The following is a 17,929-nucleotide window of genomic DNA, read 5'->3' as shown; positions in this document are numbered from 1 at the left end:
TTGATCTCAGCAGCTTCTTACTAGACATGTCTCTGGAGGCAAGGGAAACAAAAGCAAACATGAACATCAAGATAAAAAGCTTCTGCACACCAAAGGAAAAAATCAACAAAACTAAAAGGCAACCAGGGAGAAGATATTTGCAAATGACATATCAGATAAAGGGTTAGTATCCAAAATCTACAAAGAACTTATCAAACTCAACACCCAAAAAACAAATAATCCAGTGAAGAAATGAATAAAAGACATGAACAGACACTTTCCCAAAGAAGACATCCAGACAGCTAACAAACACATGAAAAGATGCTCAACATCACTCATCATAAGAGAAATACAAATCAAAACAACAATGAGATACAAACTTCAAACCTATCAGAAAGGGTAAAGCTAACAACTGAGGAAACAACAGATGTTGGTGAGGATGTGGAGAAAGAGGAACCCTTTTGCACTGCTGGTAGGAATGCAAACTGGTGCAGCCACTCTGGAAAACAGTATGGAGATTCTTCAAAAAATTGAAAATAGAACTACCCTACGACCCAGCAATTGCACTTCTAGATATTTATCCATAGGATACAAAAATGCTGATTCAAATTGGCACATGCACCCCAATGTTTATAGCAGCGCTATCAACAATAGCCCAATTATGGAAAGATCCCAAATGTCCACTGACTGACAAATGGATAAAGAATATGTGGTGTATACATATACATATATATATATATATATACACACACACACACACACACACACATACACAATGGAGTATTACTCAGCAATCAAAAAGAATGAAATCTTGTCATTTCCAACAACATGTAAGTAGAATGTATTATGCTAAGTGAAATAAGTCAGAGAAAGGTAAATACCATATAATTTTACCCATATGTTGAATTTAAGGAACAAAACAGATGAACATAGGGGAAAAGAAGGAAAAATAAGATAAAAACAGACAAGCAGGCAAGCCAGAAGAGACTGTTAAATAAAGAACAAGCTGAGGGTTGCTGGAGGGGCTTTGGGTGGCAGATGGGCCAAACAGTGATGGGCATTAAGGAAGGCACTTGTTGGGTGAGCATTGGGTGTTATATGTAAGTGATGAAACACGAAATTCTACTCCTGAAACTATTATCACATTATATGTTAACTGACTTGGATTTAAATAAAAATTTTAAAAAGTACATGCAAAAATAAAACACGTGAAAATTTAAAAAAATTAAAAAAACATATATAATGTGCTACAGGTAAAGATATGAGTTCTACATAATTACTATATTTTAAAATTGAAAATAAAGGGGAGTAATATACTCATTACTGTTAGAATTGTTGAATCATTGTATTGTACACCTGAAACTAATATAAAACTGTATTGATTATATTTCAATAAAAAATTCAAAAATTCTAAAAGAGATAATTACATAACACAAGTAACACTTTCTGCCAACACTAAAGAACAAAACATCTCATGTAAACAGACCCTCAAGCACAGATGCCACAAACACACAAACATACCTGGATGATTCAGAAGAGTATCAAGTTCTTCTTTGGCCACAACCATTCTTAATCTATCACTACTATCAATGACAAAAATAATGGCTTGTCCTTCTCTGTGTAATATAAAAAATGAGAAAAATTAACAATAAACTCATACATTTTTCCATATTTAGTATTCATCTGCATTTCCTAACCTGTGTATTATCTCTTTATTTATTAGTTTATATGAGTGATTAATATATTATCATTAGTCATATTTTATGTAAAGTAATTTGTTCTCAGTTGGTTGATAATATGGTAAATTTAATGACTTGTTATTTCATAATCTTAAAAAATTACAAGTAAAATCATAATTCTATTACACAGATACAATCATTATTAATACTTTGGCGTAAATAATTTTTGACATTTTCTTTGTGTATACTCACATATGAATATCTACATTTGTATTTAAATGGAATCTTGCTGTTTTACATCCTGACTTTCTGATATATAAACATTTCCGTGATCTTTTTCTGCAGTATGGTTTGAACTTTTTTAATTTTGAGAGAGAGAGAAAGAGAATGAACAGGGGAGGCACAGAATGAGAGGGAGAGAATCCCAAATACGCTCCACACATCAGTGCAGAGTCTGATGCGGGGCTCAAACTCACAAACCATGAGATCATGACCTGAGCCAAAATCAAGACTTGGACACTTAACTGACTGAGCCACCCAGGCGCCTCTTGTTTGAGCTACCTTTGTATGAAACATTAAACACTATACCAGTATTTTTTACCTTAACCATCGTGATAAATACATTTTACATTAAGAGGACACATAAGTATACATAACTGTATTTGAAATAAGTTTTTGGAAATAATTACAAATAGCTTTTATTTTATTCAATTTGATTTTTTTTTAACTGATAACCATCTACTGATAACCAGCTACTGAACTTGCTTAAGGGTTCACCTATAGATCTCACTGGCCCTTAAAAAAAAAGTCACTGATTCCCTCTGACCCTTTCATTGCATGGTGTCATCAAATACTGTGCCAAACTTCTATTGTTGGACTTAGAGATTATTCTTAATTTTCATGATTATGAAAAAGTTTGGAATAAACATCCTCCTAAATACAATTTTTAAATTTTTTGATACTTTAAGATTTGTTCTTAGGACTAAAATTTCTAGGAATATATACAAAATTAAAAGTTTTAGATAAACACTGACAAATTGTATTCCAGACATGCTTTATCAACATCATACTTATACTAATATCAGTACTTTTCCCACCCCTTTCCTGTATGGCTTCTTAACAGTTTTCCATTTTTGCCATTTTAAAAGCATATTTACATTGTATTTCATTAATTGCTAGTGAAGTTCAATATTTTTTCATATATTTACTGGACATTTATACTTTTTTTATGAATCACTTATTCTAGTAGTAAGTTATTCTTTTAAAGTTCAATGTCATTAGTAATCACACGAATATAAAAATAAAACAACTTTCTAGTTCTATTTCTTCTACCATTAAAAAAAATGAATACAGATTATCACCAGTCATTTATTAGTAGTAGCCATAGAAACTGATATGACTGGAAAGATCTACCAAGAGCTTTAAAAATGTTCAATCACTTTGAACCAGTAATTTTATTTCTGAAATTTATTCTGAGGAAACATGGACTATGACAAAGATTTATGCAGAAAGATGTGTTAACTGAAGGGCTGTTTATAATCTTCAAAAACTGAGAAAAACCTTTATGTCCAAAAATAGAAAAATGACCAAAAAATAGGCATAGGCATATGAAAAAATAACAGGTAGCCATGCATTAGTTATATTCTTTGTATGTTTTTCCTGATTTATTCTTATCATGAATGTTAACTGAAAAAGCAGGATAAAAAACTATATATGGCAATTTATAATGTTCCTTTCTCAATTATGTAAAGTGTGTATTTTATATTTTAAAAAAGAAGAAATATACAAAAAAGATTAACAATAGCAAATTTATTAGTAGTGAGATTTATGGAAACAACTTTTTTATATTCTCTTCTATATTTTTCAAATATTAAAAAAAGTGCACTCCTTATATTTTATATTTTATTACTTTTTCATATTATAAGGATAAGATGCAAAAATTATATAATAATTAATATTATAGAATCATATAAGTGACAAAGTAAACTTCCCTTATAATCTTGTTGTTCCCAAAACAAATGCTATTAATGGTTAGGTGTACATTCCACCTATTTTTTTTCTTCTCTATATATACTAAGCACATATTTTTATTAAGAATACTATTTTTCTTTTTATAATTGAGATATGTCATTATAAACAGGGTTCAACACACAATTTTCAGTGTATATCTTTGCCCACCAGTGTTAGTCATAGGATACTTTTCAAGCAGCAAAATGATGGCTGGAGAGCATGAACATTTTTCATTTTAACAGATACTGGTAAATCTCCCTGAAAAAGATGTTACATTCCCACCACAAGAATGACTTGTTTTGCCAACAGTACACTTAATCTTTTTAACCTCTTTCAGTCTAACAGATTAAAATGAATTTGTTCTTTCATAATTAGAAAAATATAGAGATACAAGATATAAATTTACTATTATTATAAACTTCTCCATAGTAACCATATTCACTTTTCAACCTACAATTTATCTATAGTGTTCATAATTAATTAACTTCTTCCAAAAAGATTTTGAAGAAAAAGGAATTAAAATAAGAAACATTTCCTTTTGGAGTGTCTGGGTGGTTCAGTAAGTTAAGCATCCGACATTTGGTTTTGGGCTCAGGTCATGATCACACGGTTCATGAGGTCAAGCCCCACATCGGGCTCTGTGCTGACAGTGCAGAGCCTGCTTGGGATTTTCTCTCTCCCTCTCTCTGCCCCTACCCCACTCATGCTGTCTCTGTCTCTCAAAATAAATTAATAAACTTAAAAAAAAAAAGAAACATTTCCTTTTTTTAAAGTACTATTTTCTATGTATATTTTTTATCACATATTTGCAGGAAAGAATCAAAAAAAAAATTAAAATCAGATCTGGCAGTCATGTCATAACCATTGAAAACAAGAGTTCATAATGACAAAAGGGCATTTAGTCAAACGATACTGATTATAAGTTTCAGACTCCAAAAGTAATTTACATTGCTTATATATGAAGGAGTCCTAGCAATATTAGAAGTTAATGAATTCATTTTAATACCACATGCAAATCTTGAGAGGATATAATACATTTGGATCCTAGTAACTTGATAGTTCTTTTTTTTTTTTTTTAATTTTTTTTTTTCAACGTTTATTTATTTTGGGGACAGAGAGAGACAGAGCATGAACAGGGGAGGGGCAGAGAGAGAGGGAGACACAGAATCAGAAACAGGCTCCAGGCTCTGAGCCATCAGCCCAGAGCCTGATGCGGGGCTCGAACTCAGGGACCGCGAGATCGTGACCTGGCTGAAGTCGGACGCTCAACCGACTGCGCCACCCAGGCGCCCCCTTTTTGTTTTTTTGTTTTTTTTTTAATTTTTTTTTTCAACGTTTATTTATTTTTGGGACAGAGAGAGACGAAGCATGAACAGGGGAGGGGCAGAGAGAGAGGGAGACACAGAATCGGAAACAGGCTCCAGGCTCTGAGCCAATGTAACTTGATAGTTCTTAATCTGCAGTGATTAGTGAGCACTTGATGTGCATATACTGAAAAATATCTTGTTTAGAATTGGTTATAGAAAAATGGATCAACTGTTAGTACTATTATTTTAACTAAATTTATTCAATAAATATGTACTGATGTATATGTCCAGCATCATACTTGGCCTTGAAGAAAAAAACCTTAATAAGAAATAATCCCTGCTCTTGAGGAATTCATACTCTCACTATGGAGGCAGGTTTGGTACAGGACTTTAAGACCTAAGAATTATGATTACAGAGGTGTGAATGGGCAAAGTACTATGTGAATGCTGGGGACAGAATACCTGGGCAACATTGGTGAAATTTCACAGAGGAGGTGACTTTTGAGTTAGCCTTAAAGCATGACTATATTAACTTTAAACAAAATAAAAGAGGGCATTAAAAACAGAGCGAACAGCATATGCAAAGAACCAAAGTCATGAAGGGCCTGAAGCCTTTGAAAAATAATATAAAGTATGATTATGTATCTTTTTAAATTAGAAAATGTGCTTAAATTATATGAAAAATAAACATTGCAACCTAGCCCATGTAATCTTTTGTATTTATCTGTTAATCATTATTTGTTATTAAAATATAATCATCTAGTTAACTAACATTCATAAACATACTTACTTATAATAGTGCTCCCAGAGATTTCTGTATCTTCCTTGACCTGACATGTCAAACACTGTAAAAGACAAACTACAGAAAAAGACAATAAAAACAAAACAAAATCAAACACCAAACAAAACAATGACTACCTTATAAATTACTAACTTAAGGTGTCACTTCTATTTAAAATTTTAAATTTTTTTCAAAGAAGCCACCTTTGGATATGCAATATGCAATTTGAATCAATTTTCAAGTACAAGTCCCATAAAATAAATTTTTTGAATATAAATATTTTTCAATAAGTAACATATAAAAAATGTTTTCCTTACTAGAGAGATTATCAGAATTTGTCTAAACTCTAAATTCTGAAAAATAATCCATAGGTAGTGGTACAAATATTTTAATACTTATGGATTTCTGAAACAACAAATTAATTTTTCTAAAAGTAGAAGGAATGACAAGGTAGATCTAATATTATCACTTTTTCACCCAAAACTTCTTAGTCACAAGCATAATAAAGTGAATTACCTGGACGATTTGAATTTCTCTATGCTGAATCCTATGGTTGGAACTATATCTTGAGATTGAGCCTTTAAGAGAAAAGATAAATTTAGAAATTTGCAATTACCAAAGATGAATTATTCCTCAGGTTAAAAAAAATATCCAATATCCAATTCTAAAATTTTTCACTAAGGAGATGACAGAATTAAACAAAATTATAATTTTTACAGTGGGATCACAGCATGTGAATGCTTTACAGAAGTTCAAGGTTTACTAATATGAATCTGTATAATGTGTATGTCTTAATTCATATTTTGTGGCTTGCTGCAAGTTACCACAGCCTTAAAGCGGTTTGATGAGTCATTCCGAGTTCACATACAGGACTTTGTAATCTTTCACCACATACTTAATGAGTTTCTATATACTATAGGGGACTGTTCTCATATCTAGATGGTGAATATACATGGCCCCTGCTCTCACTGAGCTTATTATCTAAAGAAGGTAAACAGCAATAACCAAGTAAACTACAAATGAACACGATTTCAGGCAGTGATAAGTACAATGAAAGGTGATTTGGGGAAAAAAAAAAAAAAGAAAGGTGATTTGGGGATGGGAGGCAATGGGGGAGGAGGTTGGTATGGGGCATGGAAGAGCCTCTCTGAGGAGGTGACATCTGACCCAAGAGTAAATATCAAAAAGGAGAAAAGCTATGATGAGATCTTGGCAAAGAATATTCCAGTCAAAGGAATTAGCCAGTGCAATGACCCCAATGCAGGAAGGAACTTGTCACTGAGGAAAAGTATAAGACCTGTATATCTAAAATGTACTGGGGCGCCTGGGTGGCGCAGTCGGTTAAGCGTCCGACTTCAGCCAGGTCACGATCTCGCGGTCCGTGAGTTCGAGCCTCGCGTCGGGCTCTGGGGTGATGGCTCAGAGCCTGGAGCCTGTTTCCGATTCTGTGTCTCCCTCTCTCTCTGCTCCTCCCCCGTTCATGCTCTGTCTCTGTCCCAAAAATAAATAAACATTGAAAAAAAAAATTTAAAATGTACTGAGTAAGGCAGAGAGCTGTATGTAATAAAGAGAGGTAGAGCCTCGAAGGTCATGGTGGGGAATTCTGTGTGAAGAGATATAAGGGGGCAAAAGTACAGCAGGAGACATGTTAGAAAGTCAATTAAGTGACTTAATTGGTAATGGCAATTAAAGTGCCTTAAACTGGGGTGTCTGGGTGGCTCAGTTGGTTGAGTATCTGACTCCTGATTTGGGTTCAAGTCATGATCTCACAATTCATAAAATTGAGCCCCATGTCAGGCTCTGTGCTGGCAGTGTAAAGCCTGCTTGGGATTCTCTCTCACTCCTCTCTCTCTGCCCCTCTGCCACTCTCTCTCTCTTTCTCTCAAAATAAATATACTTAAAAAAAAAAAAAGACTTAAATTGTAAGTCATCAAATGCCTCCTAACAGTTCCACCATCAAAACTATTCCTCCCTTTGAATAAAAAAAAAATCCACTCATTTTCTGAACCTGAGTTCAGAACTGACTGCTTTTTTTTTTTTTTTACATTTTTTAATATAACCATTCCCTAAGTTTTATTGGTCCTATCTCACTAACTTATCACTTCTTGCTTTGCTTTATTACAAAAAACTTGTAATTACTCTTAATTGTTAATATGCTATCTTAGACAAGTTACTTAACTTCTCCAAACCTTAGTTTTCTCAAATGTGAAATCTGTTATTATCTTTAACTTGTAAAGTTATCATGAGAATTAAATTAGTTAATGAATGCAAAATACTCAATACAGTGTCAGGCCCATAGTAAATACTCAACAAATATCATAATTATAGTCACTGATTTCAGTCTCTTTCCACCTTTCTCCATGCAATCAATCACAGTGTAACTTAAAAAGATCACCCTTTAGTTCATCATGTTGCTTTTGTGTGAAAACAGCAGGAGTAGAAAGAAAACTGTTGCCTCACACCATTACATTTAATTTGGTAGTCTACTTCTGGAAATTTAAAATTCAAATGCAAAGACAGAAGCTGAAAAGTCACTGGAGCTTAGTCACCTTAGTAGCAATGTGCTAGTGAAAAGGTCTCCCTAGAGATGCCCAGTTTTGCTTTTCTGAAGTTTGTTTATTCAGCTTTTCTTTCTTATGAGCTGCCTATATTCTTCCAAAAATATCTTTCTGTTTATGTTAGAATTCATTTCCTGTGATTCAGAGTCCTGCCTCAGATCTTAGGGTTTCTTCACTGCAAAACAAACTTTGGATTAAAGAGTTTCCTAATTTTTGTTGTCCCTAAATAACCCACTGTTTTGGTTTTTGATTTTGATCACAATCATAATAAAATCATCAGCTATTATTATCAGGAAAAATATAACAGTAATAAAAAAGCAAGGAAGTTAAATGTTTAAAGAAATCTCAGGGGCGCCTGAGCAGCTCAGTCAGTTAAGTGTCCGACTTCGGCTTAGGTCATGATCTCATGGTTTGTGGGTTCGAGCTCCATGTCAGGTTCTGTGCTGACAGCTGAGAGCCTGGAGCCTGCTTTGGACTCTATGTCTCTCTCTCCACCCTTCCCCTGCTTGTGTTCTGTCTCTCTCCCCAAAATAAATAAGCATTAAAAATTTTTTTTTAAAAAAAGAAATCTCACAAGATACACCTCAAAAGAATAGCCCTATCCTCACTGAACTGTAGTTAGAACATTTGCCTAGTCTCTTCACAATCACCCAGCTTCTGCACAAACTCTTTGTTTCCAGATCTTCTCTTTTAACGTGCTGTTTTAATTAACAGGGATAAAATTAATCAACTTTCTTTTCTTCCCATCATTTCTAAAGTTGTAATGTAAGATAATTAGAAAGAAGAAATTCCACAAATTAATTAGGATAAAACAAGGTATGTGAGCTGGTGCTTCCAGATTCAAGTAGGATTCATTTTCTTCTAGAGAACAATCTCCAACATTAATCGTCCTCTGCTCTATCTAGGAACAAATACATTTGGTCATTCTCTAACTTGCTCAGGGAATAGTACAAAGCAAGCAAAGAGTATAGGAATTATCACGTCAGTGGAATAGTCTATCTGACACAGCCCAAGGATAGACTAATGTTAACAAGAATAGAACAGGATTTCTGAGATAGAATTCTATTTGGTTGGTCTAGTAAACATGATATCCTTGGTGCCATCAATCATCATTCCCTGCCCAAAAATGAAAATAGAAAAATAATCCATCAGTCCATTCACCCAAAATACACTTATATACCTTGCAATATTATTTGGGATTTAGTGTTGATTAATATGAGATATATGCTCTTAAGGAATTTAAATTTATGAGGAAACATTTAATAAACAAGCTACCAATCAAATATGCAAGGTATTTCAGATTGTTTTAAATCATACAAATCAGGATGATGTGGTAGTATAATGGCATTTATGTGGGAAAGGGGGGGTGGTTGGGAATTGGAAAAGAAAGATATTTATAGAGTGCATCTCTAAGAAAATACAGCTAAGACCAGATTCTCCAGTGATCAGGTTAAAATGCCTCCTCACCCCCATTCATCAGTTTAGAAAACACCAGCAACCTCAATACATTGACAATAAATAAGCATTAAGATAGCTTAAAGCCATTTTGGGGCCGGGAAGTATCTAGTTACCTAGAAACTGCTTCTATCCACAGACAAAAAAAAAGAGACGTTACTATAAAATAAGATTTGCAAATTTTTTTGCAAGAAGTTTCTTGATAGAGCATTGTAGATTTCTATAATTCACTTAATTCATTAAAAATAATCTTTCTAGAGGTACCTGGGAGGCTCAGTCGGTTAAGTGTCTGACTTCTGACTTCAGCTCAGTTCATGTTCTTGTGGTTTGTGGGATTGAGCCCTGTGTCAGGTTCTGCTCTGACAGCGCAGAGCCTGCTTGGATATTCTCTATCTCCCTCTCTCTTTCTGCCCCTCCCCAACTTGTGTGGGCATGCTGTCTTTCTTTCTCTCTCAAAATAAGTAAGTAAACTTTTAAAAATAATGTTTCTAATAGTGGATGTAAGCTCACAAGAGATTTCTTCAGTACAGAGACACTGAGGAAACAAGAGTTATTATCTATACCTGTGTGACAGAGATTGGGAGCCTTTCCTTTGGCTATTAGCACCAAATTAAAAAAAAAAAAAAAAGCAAAGCAACTTACTGTGTTCTTAGGATCTAGAGGTCAGTTATTCAAGGAGACAGGGTAGTTGCCTAAAGATTAAATCTCAGGAAGTGGTGTTAGAAAGTAGGTGATCATCCCCTTAAAATAGCTGTATAGCAAGTCTAGGCTAGTTTTGTAGTTCACCAGAGGTAACAGAGAGACAGGGATGTTGGAAAACAATGGAAGATTAATTAAAAAACCTTAGTTACTGGCTGTGAACCCAGGTTTTCCGAAGGGCTCTTCCTGACTAATGTGGTGTGTTAGGCAGGGTTAACAGGTTACAAAACTAGTCTGAAATGGGGGTATTATAAGATCACAGGGGTGTCTGGGTGTCTTAGATGGCTGAGCATCCGATTCTTGATTTCAGCTCAGGTCATGATCCCAGGATTGTGTGATTGAGCCCTGCATCAGGCTCCATGCTGTGCATGGAGCTTGCTTGATTCTCTCTCTTGCTCTTTTTCTTTCTCTCTCTCTCCCTCTGCCCTGCTCATGTGCTCTCTTTCTAAGAAAAAAAAAAAAAAAAAAAAAAAAAAAAGATTATTTTAAGATCCAGACTGAGCATGCTGTCTCCTTCCCTTTTTGACCCAAATCCCTAGAAATGACAAAAGAAACTATGAAAAAAAATCCATAGCTAATTTAAAAAATAAGAGCCATTGTCTTCAAAAGAATATCCTTGTTCAGGTAAGAAAGCTGTTTGCATCCATACCAAGGAAGATTCTTCCTATGGTAATAACCATATTTTGGAACATAAGATTACTATATTGTTGGGGAGGATGGAAAAAGTTGGGGAGGATGGATGAGTACAGTAGATATTGGGGGACTGGTCCATTTTGTGGTTATTAATGGTGGCTCTGGTTTCAATAATTTTGTACTTATTTGAGATCAGTTTTACCAAAACAAAAAAATTTACCTTTGAGGCTATTCTCTGATGTGGAGAAAAGTGTAAACACCTCTGACAGAATAGGCCCTTGCTTAAAAAATTTCCTTATAATCTTGTTCGCTTATTGCTGACAGCTTTACCCACAGAAACGCAGGTCACCAGTCACTGAGTTTAAGCATTTGCCCATACGGATCTTCTGATAGCTGATCCACAGTACTGATTATGGGCCCAGGCACAGTTGGGTATGGCTCTACTTTTAACATATACTCACTGTTCTTTAAATTCAATTCTGGACCCCATCCAACTGGGTAGGTTGCTTTATCTTCCTCTTCAGGACTGATAAAGAAATTTCGTATAATCACAAAGTCAGGAGATAGACTCCAACCTATGTGGGCTTTTTGACCTGATCTTTGCCTTATTGGGGAAGAATCTCTTTTTTCCTGTCTTCATATAGAGAAAACTTCATTAAATGATACTCCTTATTTCTCAATCTCCCCTCCACCAATTTATTCCTCTCCATGGGAAAAGAATTATTCCTTTGCCCAGTTTGTGAAGTGAACTGAGCATTCTTCATTCTTCCTCTCTCTCCTCATGCTTATCACAAGCCACATGCTTATCACAAGCATGCACTCTCATCTGATCTTAGCCATTCAATAAACCTAGAAGAGTAGGATTTTTCCCTGAGGAGCAAAACTTGAAATTTTGGGAGGCCAATCTCAATACAATAGAGTGTTAGCAACTCCTCTGAACAGACCTAACCTCACCCTCCAAAATCAACCTTTTAAATAAAGCTGGTATTTTTTTTTTAAGTTTATTTATTTATTTTGAGAGAGAGAGAGAGAGCATACAAGCAGGGGAAAGGCAGAGAAAGAGGGAGAGAGAGATTCCCAACAGGCTCTTCACTGAAAGCACAGAGACTGATGTGGGGCTCGAACTCATGAACCGTGAGATCATGACCTGAGCTGAAGTTGGACACTTAACGGACTGAGCCACCCAGGCACCCCAAAGGTGGTATTTTTGATCTCTGCCTGACTTCAGCATGTATGCCTGAGCTGACTCCCAACTCAGTGGCGAACTCCGTAAATTAACTAAATTGCCTTCCAAATCCATCTTCGACTTCTTATCCTGGCTGCCTCAAACTATCTCCAACCTGAAGATACACCAGCAGTTAGTTGTTTTTCTGTGGCAAACTCATCCATGTAGAAGGGAATAATGACCAGAAAAAAAGAAATAATGGTGTTTTTGTAATTCCAAAGCAATCTCCAACTAAACAGAAGTAAAACTAAAGCTGTTGCAAAAGAAAATGGAGTAGTAAGGCTGTCTATTCTGCCCAATCTGAAGCATTATTTGAAGACAATAAAATTCATCTTCAACTACTATATTTAGGAGCAATATTTCCCATTCTTTAGCCATTTAGTCATTAAAAGTACCAGCTTGTTTTTTGTCCCATCTGTATGCAGTCTATTTTTTCACTCTACATTTTTCACTAATGGCTTTTACCTAAATAAGTGTATTTACAACTGTAAATGTTAGTTGTCTATTCAATATCCATTCTCTCCTTCTTTTATACTTACAGGATCCTTATTATTCCTGGAAGCAGCAGTATGCCTTGCTTTAAAAAAAAAAAAATCCAGCTTAGGGGCACCTGGGTTGCTCAGTCGGTTAAGTGGCCGACTCTTGATTTTGGCTCAGGGCATGACCTCACTGTTTGTGGGATGGAGCCCCACAACAGGCTCTGCACTGACAGTGAGGAGTCTAATATTCTCTCTCCCTCTCCCCCCATTCTCTCTCGCTCTCTCTATCAAAATAAATAAATAAACTTTAAAAAATCCAGCTTTATTTATAGTTAGGGGTAGCCAATGAAATGTAAGTTAGGAATCATCAGTTGGTGCTTCTGGGTAAGCTCTTTAAAGAGGGCTTATTTAGGAAGAAGGTCTATTCCTTCAGCTTATTCTTTTCTCCTCCTGGTGACTTAGAATACAGATATAATAGTTAAGCAAGGTGACCATGTGGAGATCTTGAAGATGAAAACCAGGCACTTGGAATAGCATAACAGAAAGATGGAAGATGCCTGGATATCTCACAACTGACCGCAGCCCTGGAATACCTCCTGTACTACCAGCCCTGGAATACCTCCTCAGGACTTATTTAGGTGACAGAAAAAGAAACCTCTTACTTACTTAGTCCACTGTTATGTGGGTTTTCTTTATGTGTAGCAGAACCTAACTTCAACTTATGTACCATGTGTTGAATGTATAGCTTTATATATTTTACAGTTATTAAAATTATATTTTCATATACTTATTACTTCTATGACTTAAAGTCATTCGGCTTACTACTACTGATAGGTATACCACACTCCTGGTAAACTGTCTACTTATCCATAGAACCCATAAAAATGATTCACCTTTCCCTTTGCTTATTAAGAAAGAGCCAAAAAGAAGGCAATGCTACCTAAGAGTAAACTTTGCAAATCTGTGAGAATCTTTAGAGAAAAAAAGACATTTGGAAAATATTCCAATTTAAATAATTATCAAGACATATTTATCAAGACAAGTATTACTAATGTATACCTGCATAAAATACACTGCAAATTATGGCACCCTGACATTTATTACTTTAAGGTACTACAAGGTTAACAGGATTTCATAACATGATTATCTGAAGTAATGATGGCAAACAAAATAATACTGCATATTAACTTTCTCTTGCAGAAAATACTTAAAGCATCTAAAAAAGATACTTACATTTGAAGGTTTAAGTTTGTTAATGATTGTTGTTTTGCCACTATTATCCAGCCCAAGGCACAAAACATGAACCTCCTTCTTCCTTAGGCCAAGCAAGCCTGAAAGTCTGTCTAGCAATCCCATAATGTGATTCAAATATTTACAAACCAGCTGCAAGTCAGAAAGTAAAAATGAAATATCAATCACAGGCACTTTAGGTAAGGAAAATATGAGCATGTGCATCAAAAATTTAATAATTTAAAGACATAATGATAAAAACCATGTCAGTGTAGCTCTGTATTTAGTAAACAGAATTTAAGCTGATTATCACAAAGGAGCCTTAACTGAAATGCAGATTGGCAGCTTACAACCCTAGGTAACACACAGAATAATGCCCTTGAAATAACTGTACTTTTCTCATTGTAATTTATAATATTTAAGAAGAAAATGTGGTTAAACTCAGTATTGTGTGGACTATGCCACTTGTGATCTTGAAAATATATGCAGCCTTTTCTGGAAATCTGGAACAATGAATGGGCAAAGGGGTTCATGCTAAGCCTAATGCGGAAGCTTAGAAGGCAGATTAAAAAAAAAAGAGAGAGAAAAACTTAGATTTTAGCTACATTATTTGTGCCACTGGCTAAATCTTTTTCTGAAGCCAGGCCCATTGTTGTATTATGCAATAATGTGAACTATTAAATTTACTGTTTTTGTTTATTTGCTTCTATCAGCTTAGGTTGCATTTTCTATCGATAGGAACAAAGAATCCTAACAGATATATTTATCTTAATATACATTGCTAGACATATTGCTTGTTCATAACCTGCTATGAACATTCCAAATGAAACTTTCCAAAGGTGCTCCCTTTGGGTCCATCCCTCCCCAAAACATTATAACGTGATGGCAGAAGAGAGATATCCCTGTTGTCAGCTCTCAACTGCTGCCCGGACTACTATAGCAGCAACTGCAATCTGCCTGTGTCCAAAGTATTTCCTATTATTTTAACCATCATTTCTGAGTTCTCTAAATAGTCATCTCATTTAATTGATTTATTCTCATCTCCATCTAAGGTTCCAGAAGCCTGTCATTCCCCAGCTCCTTCAGTACTTTTTAACCCACACTATCCTAGGCAAGGCCATTCCTTGAAGGCTGTGAGCTTGCAGCAACTTAAATGATGAGGTTCCCAAGACAAGTGCATCCCAAAGGAGGCTGCGTCATCGATTTTGCTTAGGCCTGTTGGGGAAATTTCATAACGGAATTCCAATGATGCGCAGAAAAGAGAAGGTACAATGCCCCACACAAGCATGGGGCCTATAAAACAGAGCCACAGTTGTTTTATCCAAGGGATGGGTTTGATCTCAGGTACTCCACTTGTGCCACTTTTCTCCTTGTGCTGGAGATTGAACTCTCACTCCATCAATTCCTTTAAATCTCCACTTAAGGAGCATTTGTAGAATCTACTATAAGTTAGCCTTCTGATATGAAGCAATTCACACAGACCATTTTAATTGAAAGTAGATTTGCTATTACTCACTTTGTTATTTATTGTACCAAACATACTAATATAAAGGCAGTATCTTATTTTCCATTTTTCATACAATTTGAACAGATTTTTTAAAAAAATGACTACTTCTCACATCCTCCTCCTTTGAGCATCCACTATAAAGCACTGATTGTCAAAAGCTTGATACATGAATATTCAATTCATTTTCCATAGAACCCTGGATTGTGATTTTCCAACCCTTTTTCATGGATTATCAAACCTAATGCTTGTTAATGAAATATTTGGGGGCATACAATTTAGAAGTCAGTTGTTCTAAAAGCTATAATTATAGCCTTATACATGCTTCTATTTCTTAGTAATCATACATTTCTGTAAGTTTAATTTTTGCATGCATGAAAGAAGAAAAGATAACAATTTAAGCCACTTAACGTTTATTTACAATGCCCTATGTGCACAGTGGGAGATAAAATTAAAGTTTTCTGTAGCTCACTACGTCTAAAGCCCTGTCAACTTTTGCTGCACAGGGGAATCAACTACTTGAAGTAATTCTGATGAAGGGATTAGGGCATCTGTATTTTGAAAAGTTACACAGTGTTTCTGATGTACAGTTACTATTGAGAACTACTGGCTTTCAGAATAAAGTCCAAACTTTCTCCCATAGCTTTTAAGGTTCACAGCGTGGCTCCAATCTACCTTTCCAGTTTATTATCTTACTGTTTTATTGTTTTCCTCTCTCTGCACACCAATCAATTCTCTTGATTGTGATCTGAGATTCTTTCTAAAGGATTACTTGTTGCCAGAAGAGTCTTGAAGAATTAGGATGTTATCTACAGACAGTAAAGGGCTTGGAAAGTAGGCCTCAGAGATAGTGGTCGGGCAGAGAAAACACCACGAATGGTACTTTGTAAACTTTAAGGAGTATTCCTAGAGTGAATTATAGCTCACTCTTAGTACTTCAGGCATTTTTATTAGGCTTTTAGTTTTTGATGATGAAACTTCAATTACGTTTTCCACAAACCAAATAAAAACAAAAAACTGGGCGGTGTTAAAACCAAACAAACATATGCCCAACCCAGTTCAAAGAGTTTTCTGGGGTCCCTTGTACTAACCGCATAAACCAGCTTTCCTTTTCCACCTCTTAAACTTTAGAAACAACGGTACACAGTGGAAAAAAAAAAAAACTAGGAAAGAGTAAAAAGCAATTTTAAAACGCAATTCTAAAACGCGGCGGGAGTGGTGGCGGTGGTGGCAGCGCTGGCTACAGATAGGGGGCGGGGAGATACCTGGTCTTTGAGGTTGGTCTTGCGGGCCCAGGAGCTGAAGAGGTACAGGAATGGGCCACTCGCTCGTAACCGTCTCTGGGTTAAGAATCGGGCGTCTCTCAGCCTTCTTCTCTATGCTTCCATTGGAAGAATCCCTGCTCCTGAGCAAAGCCGCTTCTACAAGTTGGGTGAATTGGTAGCTTGTGCCACAGCCGGAGCATCAGTGGCTGGGCAGGCGCCTAGGCGCGTAGCGTTCCCTAGGCAACCGGACGTTCTTCCGGTCCCGAAGCCACGCCTCCTTGGAGTTTTAGGAAGTCAGACTTGGTGCTCTTGTTTATGGGATTGAAGAGCACCGGAAAATGCCAGAGGCACACCGAGGAGTATTAAAGAATGTGTTTAGACAGGTGGCGGGGTGAACTGCCGCCTTCCTGCGAGGAGCAGTGCTGTCCCGGATGGAGCATGATGGGAGTTGTAGGAGCGCGCACAGCCTGCTGGGAAGCGCCTGGCCTGGCGTTTGTTGTGGGCGTTTCTTTCCGTCCGGATTTCTCCCAGGCTCTCGGGAGAGTATCAGCAATTTCACCCATTTGGGGCGGGCCCTTCTTGTGGCTGCCAGAGCGCCAAGAAACCTACGTGTGTTTACCCGGCACGCGCGGCAGCGTGATGGCAACGACTGAAAGACACAACTGTGCCCACTCTGGCAAGGCGTGCACCGGAGTTGCCCCGATGCCCCTTAAACCGAGGCTTTCCGGGCTGTGTTAGGCCTCAGGCTCTGGAGTCCTGGAGAAGTAAAAATGTTAGGGAGTGGAGAGAAACTAGTGTAAAAAGGCGAAAGCATTACTCGACAGAGGAAGTATGCCTGTACTCTGTCTTCTTAGCTCTCTGATCTCCTGAAGAAATTTCCACTAGTCATAATCTGATTAGATTACTGCCCCCAGAATCAAGGCTGTAGGTGGTTCAGAAAAGTAATAGTCTGAATGCTTAACAGTAACCACCTTAAATTCCACCGGGGTTTTACAGTGATAGTCCAGTTGAAAATACCTGGATATACGCATTTCTTCACATTTTTATAACCGCGCTTTCCAAAGGACAGACTACAGTTGGGAGTAATTTTGAAGATTTTTCAGTCAGCCTAACCTACCTCCGTCC

The 17,929-nt window shown here is 36.3% G+C and overlaps 1 protein-coding gene across 2 annotated transcripts in view; it reads right to left on the bottom strand.

Moving 5' to 3' along the window:
- Positions 1-17,239, bottom strand: part of ARL6 (ADP ribosylation factor like GTPase 6) — a 41,733-nt gene extending 24,494 nt beyond the window's left edge. The window contains exons 1-5 of one of the 2 annotated variants that reach the window (XM_043593919.1): positions 16,805-17,239; positions 14,039-14,188; positions 6,273-6,334; positions 5,766-5,834; positions 1,501-1,595 (exon numbers count right to left, since the gene is read on the bottom strand). In XM_043593919.1, the coding sequence (XP_043449854.1) occupies positions 1,501-1,595; positions 5,766-5,834; positions 6,273-6,334; positions 14,039-14,161 (349 nt within the window). In that variant the 5' untranslated portion in view covers positions 14,162-14,188; positions 16,805-17,239. The remainder of the gene's footprint in view (positions 1-1,500; positions 1,596-5,765; positions 5,835-6,272; positions 6,335-14,038; positions 14,189-16,804) is intronic. The other variant, XM_043593918.1, reaches the window with a different exon arrangement.
- Between the last annotated feature and the right edge of the window lie 690 nt (positions 17,240-17,929).

Source organism: Prionailurus bengalensis, chromosome C2 (assembly GCF_016509475.1).
Source record: "Prionailurus bengalensis isolate Pbe53 chromosome C2, Fcat_Pben_1.1_paternal_pri, whole genome shotgun sequence".
NCBI classification, from domain to species: domain Eukaryota; kingdom Metazoa; phylum Chordata; class Mammalia; order Carnivora; family Felidae; genus Prionailurus; species Prionailurus bengalensis.
This window is presented reverse-complemented; position numbering and strand designations above follow the sequence as displayed.